Source organism: Emys orbicularis, chromosome 4 (genome assembly GCF_028017835.1).
Source record: "Emys orbicularis isolate rEmyOrb1 chromosome 4, rEmyOrb1.hap1, whole genome shotgun sequence".
Classification (NCBI taxonomy): Eukaryota; Metazoa; Chordata; order Testudines; family Emydidae; genus Emys; species Emys orbicularis.
The window spans coordinates 156,116,659-156,142,525 of record NC_088686.1 but is presented as its reverse complement, the minus strand read 5'-3'; the positions used below and the strand labels follow the sequence as shown (position 1 = coordinate 156,142,525).

The 25,867-nt window shown below is 49.2% G+C and overlaps 2 protein-coding genes and 1 pseudogene across 2 annotated transcripts in view; 2 read left to right on the top strand and 1 right to left on the bottom strand.

The window, feature by feature from the left end:
• Window positions 1-25,867, top strand: part of LOC135877972 (up-regulator of cell proliferation-like) — a 778,396-nt pseudogene that overhangs the window by 655,060 nt on the left and 97,469 nt on the right.
• The window catches only part of LOC135877424 (olfactory receptor-like protein COR8), a 99,793-nt gene that overhangs the window by 51,406 nt on the left and 22,520 nt on the right, over window positions 1-25,867 (top strand). Inside the window, exon 2 of the mRNA XM_065402854.1 lies at window positions 3,802-3,810. Coding sequence (XP_065258926.1) covers window positions 3,802-3,810 — 9 coding nt within the window. The remainder of the gene's footprint in view (window positions 1-3,801; window positions 3,811-25,867) is intronic.
• Window positions 744-2,092, bottom strand: LOC135877097 (olfactory receptor-like protein COR4). The gene is made up of 2 exons (XM_065402448.1): window positions 1,184-2,092; window positions 744-782 (listed from the first exon to the last, which is right to left on the bottom strand). Exons 1-2 carry the CDS (start codon window positions 2,090-2,092, stop codon window positions 744-746), a joined length of 948 nt encoding a protein of 315 aa, XP_065258520.1.

The window sequence follows — 25,867 nt, the reverse complement described above, 5'->3', positions numbered from 1 at the left end:
CATTGTGGGTAGCCAATAACATTGAATTGCCAATAACTTCGAATTGCGGCCACACTAACCTTAATTCGGATTAACAATACCGATTTTGACGCTACTCCTCTCGTCGAGGAGGAGTACAGAAATCGAATTAAAGGGCTCTTTAATTCGAATTAAATGGCTTCGTTGTGTGGACGGGTCAAGCGTTAATTCGAATTAAAGCAGCTAAATCCGAATTAAAGTCGTAGTGTAGACCAGGCCTTAAACTCATAAAGAGTTGTGCGGGGGACTTTTGGTGTGAGTACTCATCAGAAATATTATATCTGACTGAGCATTCGTGACATTCTCCCTTTCAACAAACACAGTTTTGAATATAATATCACGCACACAACTGTCTGCCAGAAAACAGATGAGTTGGGCTGTGGATCTGATTGAAACAAAATCACAAAATTTAATTGAACAAATATCTGTCAACGTTTTTGGACATTAAAACCAGTCCTGGTTATTGCTCATGAATCCATTGTTGCAGTGTGAACTTTTCCCTTTTATTCAGTAATTCTAAACAATATTTAATTCACCCTCTTACATCTTACACCGAAAAATCAATTTCAAAGTATTTTATTATAGGCACAGGGGAGCAAACCATCATTTAATAACCGACATGGCCTTTTTATGCACATAAGGCCTCTATTCAGGAACACATCTCTCTTCAAAGCAGCACCTAAATACATGTTTAACTTTAAACATGTGCTTAATCCCCACTGAAGTCAAAGGGAGACATACCTAAACATGTGCTTAAGGACTTTCTGAATCAGAGCCAATGGGCAGGTCTACGCTACGGGGACAGGTCGATCTAAGCTACACAATTTGAGTTACATTAGTAGCGTAACTCAAGTTGACATGGCTTAGATCTACTTACCACGGGGTTCACACTGCGCTGGGTCGACAGAAGAAACTCTCCCGTAGACTCCCCTTACTCATCTCGTTCTGGTGGAGTACTGGAGTCAATGCCAGGGTGATAGTCTATCGATCCAGTGGGTCTTCACTAGACCTGCTAAATTGTCCTCTGGTGGATTTATCGCTGCAGCATCGATCCACCCCGTAGTGCAGACAAGCCCTATGTGTGCAGAGCAGCCATTGAAGGATTGGGTTGTCCTATTATGGCACCCTTTGGGGAAAGATGGGCCCTCAATTTTGTCTCTATTGCTCTCCTCATGGCGTCCTTCACATCCTTGTTCCTCATGCTGTAGATGAGGGGGTTCAGCATGGGGATGATCATTGTGTAGAACACGGAGGCCATTTTGTCTGTGTCCAGCGAGTAGCTGGTGCTGGGTCGGAAATACATGAAGAGAATTGTCCCATGGAACATGGAGACGGCCGTCAGGTGGGAGGTGCAGGTGTAGAAGGCTTTGCGCCTGCCCTCGGTGGAGCGGATCCGCAGCACAGTCACAATAATTAAGATGTAAGAGATGAGGATGGTCACAATGCTGATCACCTCAATCAGACTGCCAAAGAGGAAAACAAGTAGCTGATTGATAGAGGTGCCAGAAGAGGAGAGCTTTAGAAGTGGGTTGATATCACAGAAAAAATGATTCAGGATATTGGAGTCGCAATAGGATAATCTTAGCAAACCGCTGGTGTGAATCACAGAGTTCAGGAAGGCCCATAGATATGAACCAGCCACCAGCCATAGGCAGTGCTTTGGTGACATGATGACCATATATAGCAGCGGGTTACAGATGGCTACATAACGGTCATACGCCATTACTGCCAGCAGAAGGCACTCAGAGATGACAAACAATATGAAGCTAAAATATTGGATGATGCAACCTGTATAGGAAATAGCTTTCCTCTCTGCTAAGAAGCTCATCAGCATCTTGGGAGTGATGACTGTGGAGTAACAGGCATCCACGAGAGACAAATTCTTGAGAAAGAAGTACATGGGGGTGTGAAGTTGGGGGTTGATCCTGATTAAAACCATCATCCCCAGATTCCACACCAGAGTGATAACATAGATCACTAGGAACACCACAAAGAGGGGGACCTGCAGCTCCGGACGATCTGTCACTCCTGTGAGAATGAACTCGGTCACTGCCGTACAATTTCCTCCAGCCATTCATTCAGCCTTGGGCGCTAGCTGCAGGATCAACCATAAAGGAAGGCTTTAGTTCTTATGCAAACAGTGTGTGCTAATATAAAGAACTGTGGTCATATGCGTAAAGACCCTTTGAGTGGTGGAATGGAATCTGGAACAACTGATGGGAAAACCCAGTACTCCTTCACTTCTTCTAAGGGAGAAAAAAATCCTTTATCTCTAGGAAAGTGCATTACCCTGCCACTTAGTCTGATTTACACATTTTGACCCTGATTCTGCTGATATTTTTAATTTCACTTATCAGTGTGGTCTCACAGACTCAGTGGAATACCTCACATGAATAAAATTAAGGAATATGTGCAATTTTGTGGGACTGGTGCCTTAGACAGTAGTAGAATCCGTGGATCTCCATTATACCTGGGAACAATAACATGGTTAGGAGGAACGCATAGTTTGCATCGCACTCTCTGGTTATTGGCTGACAGTTTCCCCCACTGAAATACGCCTCCATGTTTTTAAATCATTGGCTACCAGGTAGTACACATTATGCACATACTTTCATTGAGAAAATATTTCAAAAATGGAGCTTCCAAATTTATCCCTTCTGGACACTACAGCCATGCTGACTAAATCCTGTAGCTTCTTGTTCTTTGGCTGCTGAAAAATTACCACACGTACACTTCTAATGATCAGACCAAAAGTGTGTAGTCAGGGGTGAATATTTCTGAGAAAATTAACAACAGTGAACATATTTTTCGAAACATATATTTATAATGATAAGAAAAAATATTCTGTGTATAGATTTATCTTTTAACCTGTCTTTATAGAGATAAGAAACTGCCTGTAAACCTGTTTCATCATATATCAATATCCTCAATGCACCTCTTTCCTCACCCCGTGTCACAATAGTGATTGCCAAATCATATAATTGTTAATTGTACTTAGCTCATGTCGCACATTCCAGTTTGTGAAATTATGGGGATGGCTTGGTTCTCATTCATAACACCCTGGCAATGTAAAAGGTAGTGAACGTCTAGTGTGATCATCAGGTATGTATGTGTGGTATGATTTTTGTGGCCAAAGATCAAGAAAAAGTGTGTGTGTGTGTGTGTGTATGTGTGTACATATTCATACACATGCCGTACATACACACACGTCATTTATTTCTTTACCCACTCTTTGGTTTTGGCCAAATAGCATGTCAATCAGTCGGCATTCAGACAAATATTACAAAGAAGTGGGTTTTAGCCCACGAAAGCTTATGCTCAAATAAATTTGTTAATCTCTAAGGTGCCACAAGTACTTCTCATTCTTTTTGCGGATACAGACTAACACAGCTGCTACTCTGAAACAAATAAAATGATTATTCAACTTCAAAGGCAGCTTGCTTAACGTGCAGTTCTACAGAAGATAGAAAGGAAGAAAGATTTGACTTCTTTCATCAAATGCATCCAAGCAAAGAACAATAGGTTATGTAGGGCTTGATCCTGCATGGATCTGAGCATTCTTGCCTCAGTCCAGCAGACCATTTAAGCAGGTGCATATCTTTTCATAGAATCATAGAAACGTAGGGCTTGAAGAGGTCATCTAGTCCATCCCCTAGTGCTTCTAAATCTTTTATTGTTTTTATTGCTCTCCCCTGGACTGTGTCCAATCTCCATCTTTCCTGAAGTGGAGCACCCAGAATTTTAAGCATGTTGATTTCAGTGGGGCTTCTTACATTCTTAAAGTTGCTTAAAGTTAAGCATGTGCTTATATGTTTCTTTGGATTGGGGCTAACGTGCTCAGTACCTTGCTGGTCTGAGCTCTTCTTCTGGGTGAGCTGAGAAGTTGGGAAATGTCTGTAGATCCTAGGAGAGCTGTTAAGCAGAACTACAAAGAAACTGGAGGGATTTGACAGTTTTATATGGCATGGTGTGTGCATGCGGATGCTTAAGGAATACTAAACATTATGCTTCAGGGCTTAAACCAGTCTCTAACTATGAGAGATCAGGGCAAGATGGGGGGAAGGGCTGATTATTCCACATCTGCCTATTGAAAGTTATTAAACCTTCTTTTGAAACATCTGGTACTAGCCAGTATCAGAGACAAGACACTAGACGGAGCTCAGGTCTGATCCAATCTGGCAATTTCTGTGTGTTTATTCAATGTTTCATAAAAAGTCCAGTGAATCCAAATGCTTCTGCAGACCAAATTCCTTCTAAAGAGAGAATCTGAACCAGAGGTCAGATAGTTACATTATAGCAAATTTCTATTAAGCTATTTCCTACCCCCACTTTTAAAGGAAGTGCAGGATTGATGACCATAAATACATTTTTAATGCTAAGAGAGCTGTTCACAGATCTCAGATCCTAAAAAACATTATCTATCTATCTATCTATCTATCTATCTATCTATGTGCAAGCGAAAAGTGCTCTCAAAAGAGGCTGTAGAATTCCCCTCTCTATAATTCAAGAAAGATGGAGTTAAAAACATCAGAGAAAAGACTAATGTAAACACATTCTACATAATGCTCAGGAGAGCATCTGAGCTGACCATGTCACTGAAAGCCCATCCGATTCACAGAAAATTATTTATTTTCACTGGACTGAGCCTTTGAAGACATTGTCTCTGCTCGGCAAAGGAGTGATGTTCTACAAAGTGTTAATGAACATGCATTCCAACATGCCATGCTCGACACAACCAAAGCTCCACATGGCACTCAGAGAAAGAGCTGAACCTTACGCTGTGCCTTGAAAACTCAGCGTTTCGACGTGTGTACCAGGGAAATGACCTCCAGGTTTAGAAGACTCCCCCGTGAGAATGCTCGACCATCATTCCTCACATATTTAATCTTGGTCTCATTGAAGTCTATGGCAAAATTCCCATTAGTTTCAATGGCCCAGGATCTCCTCCTAGGTGTAATATCCCCTGCAATTCAGTAGACAGCTGCATTTGGCAGTAGCTGTGCTTGGGCTGAGTGTCTCATGGTAGAGAACATTGCAATAATCCACTCCAGAAGTCACCCAAGGGTATGGACTATAAGAGAGAATTCATGTGAAAGACTCAGAACAATCTCCTTTCTGTTCCCACATGGCTGTATTATAGATTCAAATAATCAACAAGTTGACTTCTGCAAATTTCTGCCTTGGGCAAGGTGTTCTGAAAAGAGCTATTTCCTGATGTAACTAACAAAAGGAGATTTCAGTTCTATTGTAATGGAAATAGTGTTCACTCCTACCTTCGGAGAGATGTCGTCTTTCTTGATTTCAAAGTATAGGATGGAAGTGCGTTTATGTTTGGCATAGCATCATTTGGGAGAGGATCCCTGTAGCACCTTTGAGCTCTGATCATCAAGACAAGCAAGGGCAGACTCATTAAAATACAGTGTATTTCTCTAGGGGACAGGGGATAATCACATGACGATGCATTATCTTTAAAAGTTTTGTGAAGGTTTTTGCCACTGGGGAGATATGGGCTTTGTGGCTGATATAGAACACATCCCTTGCCTCCCGAACCCAGCACCTGCTATAGAAGGCAGGTTGGAGCAATCCAGGGGAAGGACAGGGTGTGGTTATACTGTGCTGGTGGAATGGCCCGGAGTAGGTTTAACATCATTCTCATCACTGATTCCCAAGGGGCTGTAACAGTGCGTCGGAGAGCGTGACTTGGTCCCTGGCATGCAGCATCTGCTCCAGCAATGGTACCTGCCATGTTCCATCCTGTTTGCCGGCCCAGGGTGCTACTTGCAATGTATGATGCTGGTTTTCCAATTTATTTGAACTCTGAGAGCATGACTTTGTGCCTGTGAAACTTCGCAGCCCAATTAAATGTGATTTATGGATGGTTCTGAACAGCCGCCTTCCGACCAGATTGGAGTCTAGAACTTGAAATACCAGGAAAGCTGTTGGGTGCACAAATTCAGGGTTCCTGTTTAGCCCTGGCTGTAGAGCTGTCTCCTCCCAAACCCCCACTCCTCCCCTGCTCATGACCTCCTCCCAAGCACCCCTTCATGGCCTGAGTGGTTCTGCAGCACCCTGCCATCCATCTCTCCCTCCTCCAGGCTCCATAGCAGCATTCACAGCAGATCAGTCTTGCCGACCCTTCCAGACGTGTTTTGTTTATTTTCCAAGAGACCAACCAAAAGGAGAAGAACAGCATAAGGCAATTTTGCTGCTGGCCTTAGTCTCTGCTCTCTGGGTCTGTCCCTCAAGGTTATTGCCAAACTCTCTGTCTCTAGCCGTCCTTGCTGCTCCTTCCTTTCTCTGCAGCTCCTGCAACTCTCTCGGCCACTTCCTCTTCTGCTCCTTGCTGATCAGTAAGAGAATCAGCTGATCCCTGTTCAGGTGGGGCTTCTTAGCTGCTAGGGTTGGCTGAGCTCAGGCCTCCAGTTTTTAAAATGCCAAGCCACCCCATGACGGGGCTATTTACAGGGACAGGCCATAATCAACAATCTAGTCCTTTTCTACATCACCTCCCTCCCTCTCTGTTTTACCAGTACAGCTAGCACCAATACCATGTGTGTTTCTTTCTCCCATTCCATTCTTCATGTGTTTACATATTGCTCCTTCTGTATGGAACATCCTCTCCATGCAAGTTCCCCAATGCACCACCCTTTCATTAATAATAATAATAATAATAAATAATTGACTATTCATCAAAAGAAAGAAAGAAAGAAATTCCTAGTTCTTACATATCCTGCTTTCTTCGTATGTGTCCATCTTCCTTAGATCATAGGGTCTTTGTATTAGGGAGTGTCCTTACTTTTTCTGTCTTGTAAAGCACACACTATTGACACTGAACAGATAAATAATGGCTACATCACACACACATACACAAAACCCAAATCCTTTTGTCATAAAGGTTGGTCTCATCAGTAAAGTAAGCTATAAATATTAGGAAATGCACAAAGGACTAAAAGGCTGCAAAGTGAAGCACTCTCAAATTAGGAAGTACCAGACTGAGCATTGCCCACACAACATTAACTCTGCAATAAATGAGGCAGGGATCCTACAGACAACAGACTCCTTCAATACACAGCCCCAGAGCAGACAATCCTGTGCACTGAATAAGGAAGGGGTCCCGTGGAAAAAAAAGGGTGCCAGGGCAACACGTCTTTGGACATTTGCTAACCTGAGAATGCAAAACTTTGTAACCTTTTAATCCTTTTTAAAACCTTGACTTTGTGTTTCCTAATTAGTTTATTGATGAAAGCAAACTTAAGTAACGTTAAATGAAGGGTTTTTTGTTTGTTAATTTCCTTTGTATTTAATAGAAAGAAAATATTTTATTTATGTGCTGTTTAAGCAATGAAGCTCTTGTGTTGTTTTCATTAACTAGTTCATTGCCATTGTTATCGTTGTGAAAATCCCTGTTTCACCACTCAATGCTGTGTTGATCAGAGTATTGAAAGTAATTAAATTAAACTGTATTAAAACAAAACTCATTTTATGCAACTTCAGTGTCAGTGAAAGTTCTCAGCTAGAACCCTGAATGTGCAAGAACCACATAAACAAGAGCCAAGAAAAAGCTGGAATTTTGCATCTTGTTTTCACCTGGCCCTTACTACGGAAAGTAGCAAACAACTGCCCTTTGAAAAGGAACACGGTACGGTATCACAGCACAAACCCAAATGAGCACAGCAGGAGGCTGTCCTGCCTGTCCAAATCTGACCCTGTTTCATTACCAACTTCCTTTCTGTGATGATGTTCTGGGGGCAACCAGTTGTCAAAGGTGCTGTTGCCATGGCAGCCAGGGTGCTAGTCATTCTCCCCAAGTATGAAAATGAACTGGAGGTGGTGGGTTATCTCTGATGTCACAATGCTACTGCTCAGGCAGCACCAGTGGGCAGCAAATGTGCAGTGTTTATGTGTGTGTGGGGGGGGGGGAAACAGGCTTTCCCAGTGCTTCTCCTATTTCCTATTTCCTAAAGAAGCCAACAACATAACTACACAGAATACACATTAATGATTATTCCACACACACATGATAATTAGTAGCTAAAATTTGATTCAAATCCCACATGGCATGTTTAGAACAAGGGTTCCAAAAAAGGAGAGACCTTGTAGAACAGAACATTTTGATGCTCTGGTGTATTTGTGGTTGTGTTAAAAAATTAATGCTGTGACTTTAAATTTTGGGCATGTTTCCTGGACCTGCTTGCATGCTAGGGAGCTCAGTAGGGCAGCACACAATCAGGGCTTAGCAGCAGTCAGTCAGCAGGTACCCAGTGAGTTGTGCCTCTCTGTTATAGGCAGTAGCCTACGTTCTCTCCCTCTGATTTTTGGGTTGTTACGTGTTATTGTTCTGGCTCCTAAGAAACAAATTAGCGAGACATTGCGAACTTCCAGCAAGAGTAGTTTATGTTTTCTCTAACTTCTCTGTTTGTGTGCCACAAAACATAAAAGACACAATCTCATAAAAATTTCTGAAGTCAAATGTCCTTTTGAAACAGAAAAAAATGAACCATTTCATTCTGATAAGGTTGCTCTTACTGAAGTACTTCACTTTTCCTTTCCCTTTCACAGGGAGGAGCCTAAATTAGGTTTCCCTAAATCCATGATTGGAATAGCGAAGCGAAGCCTCACTAAAAGCCAAGCAGCTCGGAAAGACTGGTATGATCACAATACAGTAGAACCCTGTTTATCCGACCCTCCTTTATCCAGTTCTCCTTATTAACCCACCAACCAGAACACACAGGTCCAGAAATGAGCAGTATCTGCTATGGTCACTAGATGGCGCTGCAGCCTCGCACTTCCCCATTCATTTGGTTATCCGAAGTTTTGGTTAACCAATCTGGCCCAGGTCCCAATTCGATGGGATAAACGGGGTCCTGCTGTCCTTGTGAGTGATCATTTGATGCAGGTGATCTGCTGCAGTTGTTACTCCTCGTGGAAAAGTACAAATTGCAAAACTGATGGGAGGGGCCTTCGGAGGTGGTAGGGAGGGGTCACGCTGTTACCCTGCAATGTACACAGGCCCTGCAGCAGGGATGCACCTCGGGCTGTTAAAAGTGCATCACAGTAGTGAAGCTGTTGTCAAGATGATATTCTGTGCAGAGGATTGTAAGACAGCCCCTTACGGATCTGATGCCTGAATGCCACAGGGATATCCCACTCGAGAGCATTGAGGTGTGTGAAGAGGTCACCGCCAGGTATTAACTAGCAGGCCAGGCCTGACTCACAAAAGTTGCCTAAGATTAACACTGTGGGATCACAACCTGCACCCAGCAAAGCACCCCACAGAACTGGTACATTGCAGCAGCAGGTTCAGAAGGAGCTGACAAGCCTGCTGGACATGGGAATAATTGAAGAGTCAAACAGTCCCTGGGATGAGGAGGTCGTTTTGCTGCTGTTTACAGGGAGCTCCTCCCGAGTGTGGGGGGCAGAATGGGAGAAAGCACAAAGGGGTTTGTTTGAAGATTTAACCAGTGAGTGATGGAGGCGAGCATCATGGGCCATGTAACTGCGAACATTCGGTGGCCTTAGACCAGGGATGGGCAAACTTTTTGACTCACGAGCCACATCAGGGTATAGAAATTGTATGGAGGGCCATGAATGCTCACAGAATTGGGGTTGGGGTGTGGGAGAGAGTGAGGGCTTCGGCTGGGGGTGCAGGCTGTGGGGTGGGGCTGGGGTTGAGGGGTTTGGGTGCAGGCGCTGTCAAGGGCCCTCAGCAAAGAGCCTGTCATGACATATGCCATTTAGCTGAACCCTGGCGGGATCCTTATCAGGCAGGATAACAAGGGTGATGCTGCAGCTGGGAACAGTGAAGATCCTGCCAATGTCCCTAAAGGCCAGGATGTGACCTCAGGAGGACAAGTTAGGAGAAGATATCAGTGAAAACTCTGGAGAGAGGGATGTGCCTGGCCAGAGACTGGAAATCCAGGTGGTTACTGCAACTCTCTAACCCCTCCCTCCCATTGTTTTCTAGATAAATTCTACTTTCAACACTGAGGATTTTGTAGGTTTTGGCCAAATAATTTACTGTCCTGGATATAATGCCGTGCATTGCTGTGTGTGTGTGTCTGTGGGGTAGTGCAGACGCCACAACATTTGCATGGCCTCCTCTGCCTTCCCCTCCCCTCCACCAGCCTCTGCTTGGCGCAATCCCAAGTGGATGCAGAGCACTGGGGGGAAAGGTTTCTAAAAAGCCAACGTTGCTGTTTATCCAAGAGGTCAGAGTATGGGCTGCACGGCTTGTGCTGAAGCCCACGGTCTGTAGCAAGTTCACCAATAGAAATCAGTGCCCCTCTGTCCGTTTCACCGCAGGCAGGCAGGTGGGGGTGGAGGGGTTCAAACACCGCTTGGATCAATGCTCTCCATCCTAGCTCCGGCTTTGGTTGGTTTCCTTCATTTCCCCCCAGTCCTGGTAGCTTATTCTGGGAAGTTTCTCAGGCAGCATGAATTCTCAATGGCCTTTCAGGAGAACCGGGAGTGCAAACCTGCTAGGACTTCCATAATAGCCAGGTCCCTACCAAATTCACGACTCACTTTGACTAATTTAAAACCCTCTGGCCTTGAAATTGACTAATGTTTCCATCTGAAATGTCAAGGTATTGTAACCATGGGGGTCCCGACCAAAATGGGAGAATGGGGGAGTTCAGCGGTTGTTGTAGGGGGTCACAGCATGGCCACCCTCACGTGTGTGGTGGCTTCAGACCTGGGCTCCAAGGGCAGCAGCCAGCAACCTTTCTGAAGCTAGAGGAGGTTCCCAGATGTGCAGGAGGGTCCCTGCTGTTGGGAGCACCTCAGCTCCTACCTACTACTTGGGAGCACCTCAGCTCTTACCATTTCCGGGACATCTAGAAAAATGGACACCTGAGCCCCAGAAGGAACTGCAAGGGAAGCCCTGAGCCCCAGCTGCAGATGCCGGGCAGAAGCCCTGAGCCCAAGCACTCAGAGCGCCAGCAGGAATGGGGAGGGGCATGAAAGTCCTCAGCCCAGTTCCCCAGCACTGGCTGCAGCCATGGGGGCCAGAAGCTCTGAGTCCGGGCATCCAGAGACGTGACTGGAGCAGAAGCTGCCAAGGCCAAAGCCCTGAGCCCAACGCTGGGCTGAAGCAGTGCACTCACTTCTGCACTGCCTCTGGAGGTGCATCTGATATCCCCACGCAGAGGAAGTCCTGTCACCAGCCCAGCAGACAAACAGCTAGGAGGCCCCTACTGGGGTGCTCCTGGCTGGGGGGCTCCCAGCAGGACGGGGAGATCGGATATCATGGGGCAGGGCTAATTCGATCTAGCCAAGAAAGGCACAACAAGAACCAACAGCTGTCAGCTGAAGCGAGAGAAATTCTAAGGAGACGTAAGGCACACATTTTTGACAGTGAGGGAGACAAGCCACTGGAACAAATTCCCCAGGGGAGAGGTGAAGTCTCTGTTTCCTGGAGTCCTCACATCACAACTGCCTGTCATTCTGGAAGGGGCCTTTTAGTGAATTACAAGCAATTGGGCTTAATAGGGTGCTGAGAGTGTGAAATTTCATAGTCTGTGAAATAGAGGCCACATTAGGAGATTAAATTGTTTCATAACCGATGCTTCTATGAAAAACTCAGTGTGGGGTGAGGAACAGACTCTGCTGTTTTACCGGGTGGCCTGGTTGCTCCCCAGAATCAATAATGAGCAAGTGGGGAGATCCGGAGTGCAGCTCAAACATCCAACCAGGCTGGCCAGGGGCAGGCATCAGGCCTGCCAGGGAATGGTGAGTGTGGCAGTGACTTCACAAAGGCCTTTGGCAGGAACTCAGCCTATTGGGCAAAGATGATGAGGCGTCGGTGACCTCACAGAGCTCCCTTGACAACAGCCAGGCAGGACAGGGATGCAGGGCAGGGGGAACCTCGGAGACCCCCTGTAGCCTTGCTGCAGCAAGTCTCCATCTCGCGGTCTCTCTCAGAGGACCAAGAGACGGTTGTTGTGGAGGAGACTCTGAGAAAAAATTTTCATATCGGTGTGGATTTTTTTTCAAAGAAATCGTCATCTGTGTAGAAGGTAAGAAAAAATATAGGCTCTAAGTACAAGATAGGGGACTCTATCCTAGCAGATTCAAAGGCATCACCACTCTCCTAGTGAAAAAGTTTTTCCGAATATCCAAGCCTTCCACACTGCAACTTGAGGTCATTGCTCCTTGTTCTGTCATCTGCCAGCTCTAAGAATTTCAGGAGAATCAATCTTTCATTAGGAAAATAATTCAAAAATACAAATACAAAAAACTTTGAGTGAAATCCATCCATCCTGATCTTTAGTGGCTGGGGGTGTGGGCCTCGGAGGCCAGACTGAGACCCTCATTGGCTAGTAACATCCAGGAAGCCAGTAAAAATATTCCAGTTCTCTTAGCAACCAAGCCTCCATAATCCAAGGAACACCTGAGGGCTGCGGGAGACAGAGGGGTGCTGAGAAGGTCTAACTCATGATTGAAAATACAGAAATGTGTTATTGACTTTGGTTGGGGGACAAGTATCAAATCCATCGGGATTCTTGCCCCAAACAATAATCACCCATTGTCCTTTAGAACACAAGGGCCCTAACAAGCCTGACATGCTCAAATCTCTCTCCTGCTAGGACTTAGAGAATTTTCTCCATCCCCATGATACAGAGGGAAAGAGAAAAGCAGTGACCTCTCTTTGGTCACACATCAAGGTCATGCCAGAGCTAGAAAGAGAAGCATAAGAAAAAAGTTGTATCAAAATGTTTTGCTTTTAAAACTAACTGATTTCTTAAACAAAGGAAATTTGATGTGTGTTTAGTGAACTAAAATGATACATTCCGGTCTCCACGTGTTTCTAGATTGATGAACCAGTAGATCCATCCCCTCACACCTAGTTTTTATCCATAGATTGAGGGAGGAAAACAAGTTTGCCTGTTTTGTGAACTCCCAATGGCTTTCTTGAATGTCAACGAACTAGTCGATTGAACTGAACTATTTGAATAAACTGAAATTAAGACAATATTTTCTGCACCTTTCAAGGAAGCTACTGCTCTTCAAAGCTGGGTTAGCATTTCAGCTAACTTTGCTTCCAGGGCCTTAGCTACCACATCCATTTAAAAGATTGTCATAAATTTTGCCCTTATCAAAGGTTGTCAATTTCACATTTAATTCTGACAGCGAGGGAGACAAGCCACTGGAACAAATTCCCCAGGGGAGAGGTGACGTCTCTGTTTCCTGGTGTCCTCACATCACAACTGCCTGTCATTCTGGAAGGGGCCTTTTAGTGAATTACAAGCAATTGGGCTTAATAGGGTGCTGAGAGTGTGAAATTTCTTAGCCCGTGATATAGAGGCCAGATTAGGAGATTGAATTGTTTCATAACCGGAGCCTCCATGAAAAACTCAGTGTGGGGTGAGGAACAGACTCTGCTGTTTTACCAGGTGGCCTGGTTGCTCCCCAGAATCAATAATGAGCAAGTGGGGAGATCCGGGGTACAGCTCAAACATCCAACCAGGCTGGCCAGGGGCAGGCATCAGGCCTGCCAGGGAATGATGAGTGTGGCAGTGACTTCACAAAGGCCTTTGGCAGGAACTCAGCCTATTGGGCAAAGATGATGAGCGTCTGTGACCTCACAGAGCTCCCTTGACAACAGCCAGGCAGGACAGGGATGCAGGGCAGGGGGAACCTCGGAGACCCCCTGTAGCCTTGCTGCAGCAAGTCTCCATCTCACGGTCTCTCTCAGAGGACCAAGAGACGGTTGTTGTGGAGGAGATTCTGAGAAAAAATTTTTCATATCGGTGTGGATTTTTGTTCAAAGAAATCGTCATCTGTGTAGAAGGTAAGAAAAAATATAGGCTCTAAGTACAAGATAGGGGACTCTATCCTAGCAGATTCAAAGGCATCACCACTCTCCTAGTGAAAAAGTTTTTCCGAATATCCAAGCCTTCCACACTGCAACTTGAGGTCATTGCTCCTTGTTCTGTCATCTGCCAGCTCTAAGAATTTCATGAGAATCAATCTTTCATTAGGAAAATAATTCAAAAATACAAATACAAAAAACTTTGAGTGAAATCCATCCATCCTGATCTTTAGTGGCTGGGGGTGTGGGCCTCGGAGGCCAGACTGAGACCCTCATTGGCTAGTAACATCCAGGAAGCCAGTAAAAATATTCCAGTTCTCTTAGCAACCAAGCCTCCATAATCCAAGGAACACCTGAGGGCTGCGGGAGACAGAGTGGTGCTGAGAATGTCTAACTCATGATTGAAAATACAGAGATGTGTTATTGACTTTGGTTGGGGGACAAGTATCAAATCCGTTGGGATTCTTGCCCCAAACAATAATCACCCATTGTCCTTTAGAACACAAGGGCCCTAACAAGCCTGACATGCTCAAATCTCTCTCCTGCTAGGACTTAGAGAATTTTCTCCATCCCCATGATACAGAGGGAAAGAGAAAAGCAGTGACCTCTCTTTGGTCACACATCAAGGTCATGCCAGAGCTAGAAAGAGAAGCATAAGAAAAAAGTTGTATCAAAATGTTTTGCTTTTAAAACTAACTGATTTCTTAAACAAAGGAAATTTGATGTGTGTTTAGTGAACTAAAATGATACATTCCGGTCTCCACGTGTTTCTAGATTGATGAACCAGTAGATCCATCCCCTCACACCTAGTTTTTATCCATAGATTGAGGGAGGAAAACAAGTTTGCCTGTTTTGTGAACTCCCAATGGCTTTCTTGAATGTCAACGAACTAGTCGATTGAACTGAACTATTTGAATAAACTGAAATGAAGACAATATTTTCTGCACCTTTCAAGGAAGCTACTGCTCTTCAAAGCTGGGTTAGCATTTCAGCTAACTTTGCTTCCAGGGCCTTAGCTACCACATCCATTTAAAAGATTGTCATAAATTTTGCCCTTATCAAAGGTTGTCAATTTCACATTTAATTCTGACAGCGAGGGAGACAAGCCACTGGAACAAATTCCCCAGGGGAGAGGTGACGTCTCTGTTTCCTGGTGTCCTCACATCACAACTGCCTGTCATTCTGGAAGGGGCCTTTTAGTGAATTACAAGCAATTGGGCTTAATAGGGTGCTGAGAGTGTGAAATTTCTTAGCCCGTGATATAGAGGCCAGATTAGGAGATTGAATTGTTTCATAACCGGAGCCTCTATGAAAAACTCAGTGTGGGGTGAGGAACAGACTCTGCTGTTTTACCAGGTGGCCTGGTTGCTCCCCAGAATCAATAATGAGCAAGTGGGGAGATCCGGGGTGCAGCTCAAACATCCAACCAGGCTGGCCAGGGGCAGGCATCAGGCCTGCCAGGGAATGATGAGTGTGGCAGTGACTTCACAAAGGCCTTTGGCAGGAACTCAGCCTATTGGGCAAAGATGATGAGCGTCTGTGACCTCACAGAGCTCCCTTGACAACAGCCAGGCAGGACAGGGATGCAGGGCAGAGGGAACCTCGGAGACCCCCTGTAGCCTTGCTGCAGCAAGTCTCCATCTCGCGGTTCTCTCAGAGGACCAAGAGACGGTTGTTGTGGAGGACATTCTGAGAAAAAAATTTTCATATCGGTGTGGATTTTTTTGAAAGAAATCGTCATCTGTGTAGAAGGTAAGAAAAAATATAGGCTCTAAGTACAAGATAGGGGACTCTGTCCTAGCAGATTCTCAGGTAGAGGTAGAGAGGTTCGATATCTCTGTACTGGCCACTGGTGCAACCACTCCTGGAATATTGTGTCCATTTCTGGTGTCCACAATTTGAGACAGATGCTGATAAATCAGAGAGGGTTCACAGAAGAGCCACAAGAACGAGGAAAGGATTAGAAAACCTGCCCTGTGGTGACAGACTACAGGAGCTCAATCTAAGAGAAGGTTAAGCGGTGAGCCTATGGGAACAAATATTTAGTAATGGGCTCTTCACTTTACCAGATAAAGGTTATGAGCAGACAATGGCTGGAAGTTGAAGCTAGACCAATACACACTGGAAAAAAGGCAAGCATTTTTAACATCAGAGTTTGGAGCAATTCACTGAGGCTTGTGCTGGATTTTCCACACCTGGCCTGTTTTAAAATCAAGATTGGGTGTTTTACTAAAAAATCTGCTCTAATTCCTATGGGAATTATTTTGAGGGACGTTCTATGGCCGAAGCAAAACAGAAAGTCAGACTGCAGTGGTTTCTTCTGGGCTTGGAATTTATGAATCTGTGACTCGCTGGGGGCGTTTGGAATTTGACCATTTTGCTTCCCTCTTCCTCCTTCCCTCTTGTCCCTTACATTGGTGCTGTAAGCTGAAGGGCATTGTGACTTTAGAGTGAATTCAGCCAGTCAGTGCTAACTCTCCACAGGTGATTTGCATAAGTCAGTAAATGAGCCTGCAGGTTTCCGTGGGAGCGATGCCCAAGGCAGGCCGCAGGCTTTGGGTTGATGCTCAGGGTTAGTGGAGTCAGTGAGTGACAGGGGGGCTGAGTTACCTCTGGGGTCACAGTGTTACTGCTCGCGTTCCTCTGCCTGCTGCACCGCCTGGGCAGTGACGGTCAAGGGGAAGGTTTTGTAGATTTGAAACTTATAAACCAGGAAGCGCAGAAGAGGAATGGCTTAAACAGTTTGGCAGTAAAATGTAGGTTTTGTGGCAATATCCTGTGCAATTAATACTGGTTCAGGGATGGAGACAGCATTCCTGCCCCTCCTACCACCTCTTAGCTGGGCCTACATAAAAGAGACTAACTAGAGTTTTGTACACTTGTTTGTTTAAGACTGAGCAAATAAGGCACAACAAATTACTGATATGATGAATTCTGCTGCCTCCTCTCCTTTAAGAGAATATGAGCAGTTTATGATTCTCTCAAATGAAGTAGTTCTTCTAAAATCAAGGGGAATACCAATCAATGGCTTTTTCAGAACCAAAAACCCCCAAAAGAGATTTTTTTAAATTTAAACTGGATTTTTTAAATTTAAATTTAAAAAGTTTTTTTTTTAAACAAACCTATCAAGTATAAAATTTGAAACTATGACAAGCTATGTTAAGACCTATAGTTGCTCTAGCCTATTAAAGTAATTTAAATAAATACATCTATGAAGAAGTCCATGTTTGCTGCCAAGTTTCAGAGGAAGCCAAACCACTGAACTGTTGGAAGTCATTGCCTAAGCACCTGGGGGTGCAGAAGTTGTTGAAATACTCAGCCAGATTTTGGCAGCAATAGCCTCTTCTGCAGGTGCAAAAAGACTATTTTCTTCATTTCAGTTGATGCAGCTACTTCATTCAAATTTAAGAAACTGATTGGGAGTTGAAAAAGGATGAAGGCTTCTTTTCCTCTTGTAATATATGAATAAACGCTAGAGAGGAGGAGATGTGAGCTACTACTTCTAAAATCTGGAAGGAGGTTTATGACCAGGAACAATCAGTTCAATGCACGAACTAGAGATACTTCTTTACCTCAGTGTGTTTGAAATGAAAAAAAATGTTTCAGTTAACCTTTTTGTTCTTATGTATCCTGCAAAACCAGCATGTTTTAATGGTTACCTATTCATAGAATCATAGAAGACTAGGGCTGGAACAGACCTCAGGAGGTATCTAGTCCAACCCCCCGGCTCAAAGCAGGACCAACCCCAACTTAATCATCCCAGCCAGGGCTTTGTCAAGCTGACCTTTAAAAACTTGTAAGGAAGGAGATTCTACCACCTCCCTAGGTAACCCATTCCTGTGCGTCACCACCCTCCTAGTGAAAAAGTTTTTCCTAATATCCAACTTAGACCTCCCCCACTGCAACTTGAGACCATTGCTCTGTGTTCTGTCATCGGCCACCACTTAGAATTTCATGAGAATCAATCTTTCATTAGGAAAATAACTCAAAAATACAAATACAAAACATTTGGAATGAAATCAATCCACCTTGATCTTTAGTGTCTGGGGGTGTGGGCCTCTGAGGCTAGACTGAGATCCTCATTGGCTAGAACCACCCAGTGAGCCAGTAACAAATTCCAGTCCTGTTAGCATCCAAGCCTCCATAATCGAAGGAATACCTGACAGCTGCGGGAGACAGAGGGGTGCTGAGAAGGTCTAACTCATGATTGCCAACACAGAGATGTGTTATTGGCTTTGGATGGGGGACAAGTAGCAAATGCGTCAGTCACTACAACAGGTCACCCTCGGAGCCAGGGAGACTGGCACTTCCCAGCTCTGGAAGGGAGTGTTCCTCTAGCGGTTAGTGCGGGAGCCTGGACAAAGGACTCCTGGGCTCCATCCTTCACTCTATCCCTGACTCCCAGTGCAACCCTGAGGCAGTGGCTTTTCCTGTCAAGGCCTCTGTTTCCATCAGTGGGGCTGGAGACACTCCCCTAGAGCCCTTGGGCCATCACACTTCAGGAATGTGCGTGAGATACTAGGAGACCTTGAGATGGGAGGTGTCCTTCTGGCCGTCGGTCAGTGTTGTGAACCCCTGGCTGCTCGCCTGAGTTTATCCATCCCCTGGCAATAAAACATTGTCTTGTTTTCACAGTCACTTTCGATCTCGCCACTTCTACCCCCTGCCCTGCTGGCAGGGGATTCTGCAGCACCCCTTACAGGCCACCTGGGTGCAGGAGATCGAGGAGGAGGGTAAAGGAAGGACCAACACCGAGCATCTGCCATCCAGCTCCATCCCATCTAGAGTAAGTAAGTGGAGTTCTCCAGAGCCATCCCCAGTGTGGTGGAAATATCCCACCAACAGGGCTCCCAGCCCGTCCCTTGGCAGAGTTTGTTCCCCAGGTTGAGGGTTCCTGTGCCCTGGGGTGGGATGTGTGGGGAGGAGGAATTGCCTCAGCAGAGGGGAGGTGGGCCGGGGAGCAGGCAGGCCCCATTAATGAGAGGCTGCTTTGAAGCCAGACTCACGGCTCCTCCCCACTCAGTTCCAGGATGGAGCGGCTGAGGCAGATGCTCAGAAGGAAGGCCGGGCAGGTGGCTCCAGAGCCAGAGGGAAAGAACATCCGGCTTTCCCAGGAGGAGAGCGGCCCCTCTGTCCCCACGGGCGGGGAAGAGGCTGGTGGCCAGCATAAAGAGAGGAGCTGCCTGGCATGCTGGAGCAGGTGGACGATACCAGCTCCCCTAGCTGACCCTGCGGCACCTTCTGGGCCCAAATGCAGGTGGCCCCTGGTACAGCTACGGAGGAGGGAGCCAGGAGAGGGCAGGAGCCGGGCAAGGCAGCTCTGGGGCTCCCTTCAGAGGAAGCAGAGAAGCCAGGAGCTGCGCCCCAGGGCCCAGCAGCAGCCACCCACCACCATGGCACCTGAGGAGCCCTGCGCCAGCCCAACCCTGGCCACTGAGGAGCCCTGCGCCAGCCCAACCCTGGCCACTCAGGAGCCCCCTGCCAGCCCCACCCTGGCCACTCAGGAGCCCCCCGCCAGCCCCACCCTGGCCACTCAGGAGTCTCCTGCCAGCCCAGAGCAGGAGATGAGCAACTGCGGACCAAACACCTGCAGCTCCTCATACTCCCGAGGGGCTAGCAGCTCCTCCGTGGAGTCTGACAGGCCAGCGAATGAAGGCTCCCTCTTTGCAGGTGAGGAGAGACCCAGGGGAAAGGGAGGAGGACTGGGGCGGTGGGGGACTAGTAACTCCCTGTGCCCATCGGCTCGCCAAGGTGCCGGGACTGACCCATGTGAGCCCCACTAACACCAGTGGGGGGGGGGGCACAGCCACACCCCGCGGCAGGGGATGCTGGGTGGAGTTGGGGATCTCCAGCCTCCCCTGATCATGTTGAGGGAGGGGGGGCTGACTGCCACGGGGCCCTGAGGCTCATGGGGCTGAGGGCGTCTCTCGCAGGGGCAGGGTGGGGCCCTCGCTGCCATGGGGCTCCTTACAGAGAAGGGGGAAACATGGAGCCTTCTCTGTCCACTGCATCCCCCCAGCAGCAGAAGGGATTATACTTTCTCCTTCCCTCCCTGGTGCAGAGCCCCCCAGTGCCCATGAGGACGAGGAAGAGGAGGAGGAGGAGGATGTGTCCCTTGAAGAAGAGACCATCAGAGTGATCCAGCAGTACCTCCAGGGCAGAGATGAGGTACAAAAATCCCCCAGCTGCACTGCCACCGAGTCCGTCCTGCCCCTTGTTCCATCCCCAACCAGGCAGGGGGGTTTTCTCCCAGAGAATCCCTCACCCCCAATGGGGGGACACGTCTCCTCTGTTATCTGGCACCCCAAAGTGGGGACATTTGTCCCACACAGGCCAAGGTTTCCGCTCCCCGCAGACACTGTCCAAGTTACAACCCCGGTCTGTGCCAGGCAACACTGGTTTCAGGAAGGGGCGGCTTTCCCTGTCCAACCCCATGGAGGTCCTGAGCCCTGGAGTTGGTTTGGGTTGGGCGGGGAGGTCCCTATGTAACAGGCTCTCTCTCTCTCCCCCCACCCCACTCCTAGCTGGTGCAGGACAGGGCCAATCAGCTCCGCTTCCTCGACGCTGTGCTGAGTCTGTGTGTCTTGGCACAGCAGCAGGGGCGGGACACCCTGGAGCCCCATATATCCAAAGCGGCCCTTGTGGAGACCATTGCGGTGAGTGGGACCCCGTGCCCGGCCCCTGGGGCGAGGGAGCCAGACATGGGAGGAAGCGTTAGTGGGGCCAGAGGGGGAAGCAGAGGACAGGGGTTCCTGGGGCTGAGGGCTGGGGAGTAGGGAAGGGGATAATTGTGACACTGATCAGGAGCTGGCAGTGGGGGAATTGTAAGCCCGGAGGGGAGGGGAGGGAGGAATTGGGTGGGAGAGGGGGAAGGAAGTTTGATGGATGGGAGGAATGGGGGGGCCCAGCTGGTTGGGGGTAGGGGTGACACTGGCTGTTTCTGCAGAGCACTTTGGGCTCCTCCCTGGGAAGTGCCTGTGGGTCTGCGGGGCCTGGTCTCACACACGGGTTTGTTTCCTTGGGGTCTCCCAGGAGCTGATTGAACATCTCCCTGTTGTGGCAGAGCCGAGCTCCGTCATTTCCAGCTCCATGGCCGCGGTTTACAAACTCAGGTACCAGGACCCTCCCGTCCAGCTGCCCTAACCCTGGTGCTGATCAGACCCAGAGCCGGGAGTCACAGATCCTCCTCCGCCTAGGTTACCCCCAGCTGTGGCTGTTCCCATCCCCCAGCAGAGGAGGCGGGAACGTCCCCTCTTTCCTGGCTGGGGGGTTGATTTCACTCCAGGAACGTTACAGTGGCCGTAGGGAGGGGATCACTGTGGGGGAGGGGGTCATGTCCATGGCAGTGCCAGCACCACGCTGGTGCTGCAAAGTGTACGACAGGCTCCTCTCTCCTGCCAGCAAACTGAAGCCGCCACTGTCCCTGGAGCTGGAATCTCGCCTCCTGCGGGCTCTTCTGCACCAGACCTTCACCATGGGCACTGGGAACGACACCACCCACTTCCGGGTAGGTCCTGATCCTACTTCTCTGTCCCAGGAGCAGGAGCAGGCTCTGGTCCCTGCTCCCTCTGCTGAGAATAGGGGAGGGGTGAGCAGAGCTGGGAACAGGCCCGCAAGAAACTGGCAGTGGGGGCCCCTTCCCTCCAGAGGGGATTGCGTTACCCCTCCGTGGCTGATCCCAGCCTTCCCTCCTCTCCTCATTCTGTGCTCTGCTGCCTGGACTCTCCCGGGGATCCTACCTCCCACCCACTGCAGTTTGGCTGTTCCATAGTCTGCTGGGTACCAGGCCCTGCGCAGAGAACTGCTAAGAGCAAGGATTGAAGAGGCAGCAGGCATCCGGAAATGAACTCTTGCTAAGTGTCCCTGGAGTGATGTGAATGGGAGAGGCCAGGATGTGCCTTTTGAGTCTTGCCAGGGCTCCTAGAGAATCCTCCTGATTGTCCCCTGACTGGTGTGGCCCCATGTCCCTTGACTGACGGGTGCTCCCTCCTCTTGCAGGCTCTGCACAAGAGCTATTCACAGAGCCTGGACACCATGCTCAGGGGCCTGCTGACGGAGACCCCCAGCTTGGAGAAGCTGCAGCACCTCTTGGAGGTGAGTAGAATGGGACGGTCTGGGGTGGAATTGCCCCTGAACCCCGGGGGAGGGCAGCAAAGGAGAGATTAGAAGAGCCACATTTCCATTGTGTCCTTCCAGCTTGGACCCAGCCGGCCACACGTTCCCAGAGCTGCCAGTGCAGGGGGAAGGAGCTGGGACTGTCAGCCAGAGCTCTGCCCGGTTGCATTAAGCACTAACAGTGAGCACCAGGCCTGGCTGGGGACTGAGAGACTGAAACCCCGGTGAGATGCAGGACATGGGCCTCTGAGAAAAGTCTCTGGCTCCTCTCTAGGGAGACCCTGAGATACAGGAGGAGCCTCAGGGAATCAGCTCTTCTGTCCTAAGGACACTGCAGTTCCCGGAGGGATTGTTCTCACGGCCGTTCCATTCATGCTACCAAGGCCTGTGCAGCTGGGGTCTGGGGTCCAGGGCCTGTGCCTGGATCCTGACGGGCTGTTCATGGATCAGGGGTTCAGGGCAAATGGACCAGCCCCAAGACTGACCATTGTCCCAGCCTGGAGAGACGATGAGCTTGTGCCCAGCAAGACGTGGGCAGTGTCATGGACCCCCTTTTCAAGCTCTGTGACCAGCGCTCAGCTATTCCACCCTGAGCACAAGATCTAAGCCCCATGGGGAGTGGGAGAAGCTCGTTTGTAGAGCATGTACGCCTGCCCACTGACCCTCCCCTGCCTCCTTCTCCCGCAGCACGTCCATGTCTGGCTCAATTCAAAAAGGGCCCGGGAGAGAGCTAGGGCCATACAGAGCAGCGCTGCCCTACTTGAATTTGCCAGCTCCCTGCCTGGATTTGACGTAAGTGACCTTTGACCCTAGCATCCTGCAGAGTCAGGGCTTGAGTCAAGTTCCTCATCCTCTGGCTAATTGGTCCCCCCTGGGTCTGCAAGGGACTGCGTTCCATAGGCCACTGGCTGGCAGATTTGTGCCTGGCCTCAGGGTCCTTGTTATTCTGGAGCAGCTAGGCAGTGAGTGCTCATAGAGGGCCTTTGCCCTGGTCCCTTTGCTCCAAGCTCCCTTGGGGGCAGAGAGCTCTCGCTCCTCTCGCCCAGCGCCTCCTACAGAGGGGTGGGAGCAGAGCTCTGGCCCAGGGGCGCTGGGGAGCTGAAGGGAGAATGTTGATGGATTCCCCTCTCCTCCTCCTTCCACCAGACCTCCTCGGACTTCTCCAAGGCAGGCGACTTTGTGCTGCAGCTGGGTCTCCATGTAGCCCACCCAGCCAACGACATCAGCCGGCAAGCCAGGGGTGGGATACATGGGCTGCACAGGCTCCTGGTGCAGAAGAGGGGTAAGAACCCAGCTGGGCAATGGGACCCCATGGAAACGAGCCTCTCGGAGACTAGCTCCATCTGGCCATTGGGACGCCAATAGAACTAAGGCCTCTCTGTTTAGACCCACTGTAGCGGGGAAGAGGAACCCCAATAGAAACAAGGCCCCTCCTTTGAGACTCCCTCTGCTGGGCAATGGGGCCCTACAGTAAGAAGCCCCCTCCTCTGAGACCGATCCCACCTTAGATGATGACTCTTTCTCTTCCCCTCTCTCTGAATTAGGGAGATGAGTGTGAAAGTGCCAGGGAAATTGGCTGCTTTATTTCAGAGCCCGGCTCTGTCCCCCAGCCCAGGGAAATAGCCCACCCACAGGGCAGCCAGCTTGTGAGGGGACAGGAACAGAGCTATTGAGAGACATGGAGGGAAAGAGCCCATCATGAGGGCAGGGGCAGGAGCAGGGACCACAGGGGATGGACACAAAGCTTGTAGGGTGTCACCAGTTGGGTAGTCAGGGCCAGATCCTGACTTCAGTGGGTGTGGGGGGTTCTCAGTATTAGACACCACCATTAACAGGCACCCACTCCCAGAGCACAATGACTCTAAGGGTCACATGATTACTGTAATGACTGAAACAAATCCCCCTTCTGGTACTAAACTGCCTGGTATGGACCCTGCGATTCCATTGGGCCGTGGATGCCACAAGGACCCTGGCCAGTGTGCACCCAGAAGGAAAGTGGCAGTGAAAGCGGAATGCCAAACCTCCCCAATGGGTGTGTCTTTCTCCCCCAGGGCTCAACATCACTGAAAGAAGAGAGCTGTGGTGCCAGGACAAGCTCCAGGACACCGAGCGTGTGGGGTACAAAAACCTGGCCAGGGTGGGAGAGGTAAGGACTCTCTGCCGGTGCATTGCAGCAGCTCAGGTGTGGAGCTGTCTCCCCCTGCAGTGAGTGTGTCATGGACACAGGGCAAGAGCCTGCTACTTATTTCCAGCAGAGTATGTGAGGCTCCTGGGAATGTCAGTGGGGTGAGGCGTGGGAATGAACCAGATCTAAAAGACCCCTCCCCTCTAGCTGGTGAGCTGCAGGAGCTATCGCTGCTGGGAGCAGTAGAGTGTCTGGGGGAGCTGGGTTCAGAGTGCGGAGACACATTCCCAGCATCTCATGGCACCTGCGGTGAATCCTGCTCCAGAAAGAGCTATCGGAGGCCTCAGTGCCTGCAGCCTCTTACTGAAGGGGGTTCCTTGGTCCATGGGACCCCAAAGGTTGGCTGCCCCAGGACTCTTCTCCACCTTGTGAGCCACCAGAGGGATTTGGAGCCTGGTTCTGAGCCATTGCAAGGGCTCTGGTTCTGTTGGTTTTAGGTCTTTGGAGAGATCTTCACGGAAGATCAGAAAAAATCTTTTCTCCAGGCGGCGCTGCAGGCCATAGACCACCCCCAGATCCGTGTCAGCCAGCCTGGGCTGATGCTCACATACTCGATCCTGGGGAAAGCCGGCCAGCTGATAGGGGACGAGGTAACCAAAGAGGGATCAACTGGGGAGGGAACCCCAGGGCCTTTCACCTCCAGGCCATTGAAAATCACTCCCATCCCATCCCCATGCGCTGACCAGGGAGCAAGGAGAGGATGAACCCAGGCAGGTGCCATTGGTAGGTGCCAGCTTGTCCCCTGAGCAGCTCAAAGCAGGGCAGACCCAGCTCTCCAGCAAGGCTATTTCCTATCAGGCATCACATCAACACGACACGCTGCCATTGCTCATGCTAGGGGCTGCCAACTCCCCTAGCCACCTCTGTGAGCTTCTCATACCCCTCCGGGCCTCAGGCCAGTTCCTACCAGTTCCAGTGCTCTGGTATCATGTTATCACAGCCCCCACCTGCTCTGGGAGAACTGGACGAGTCAGTCAGCAGAGGCTGCTTAAGTGCCCCATTCCCCAGAGCTACTGTCCATGGCATCACGTTAAGGACTGGGGGTCCCTTGGGGAAAGGTGTCCACTTCCTCTCACCCCCCGGCACTACTGCCCAAAGCCTCCCACCCCCTCAGCTGGAGGGGGCGAGGGCGGCTGAGGGGATTCTGGGGAGCGGAGCTGAATCCCCAGCTGGGTTGGGAGGTAGAACAGCTCTCGGGGGGGACTGAGAGGAGTGGGGGCAGGAGTTCATTCCACAATGGTGGGAGAGGGGATGGGAGTCACTAGAGAAGAGACAAGATTTCTCCTCGGGGATTGGGTGGGGGAATCCGTCCCTCAGACATGGGGAGGGGTGGGGAGGAAATGTTGCTGGCTCCCGGTGCCGTTAATACCCTTCGTTCTCGTGGGTGTCCAAGTCTCTGATTGATCCTTGTTCCCTTGCAACAGGAGGAGATTGCAGAAAAGGTGATGCATGAGCTCTTTGAGATCAAGATCATGTGCCAGGTGCCCGAAGCACTGGAGGGGCTGTGCTCCAGGGCAGACTTGAAGATCTCCCCCCCCCCGCTTCACATGACCAGAAGCTCCCAGCCCCTGCCGCAGGTACTGCCCTGTCTCACTGTGCCTGGGGGAGAAGGGCTGGGGGGAGCGGCCATAGAGCCCACAGCACTGAGAGAAACCAAGGCTGAGCACCTCACTCTCAACACCCTGCCCCACCCCGACCCCTGGAGCTGGGGCCAGGCCAGATAATGGTTCGGAAGA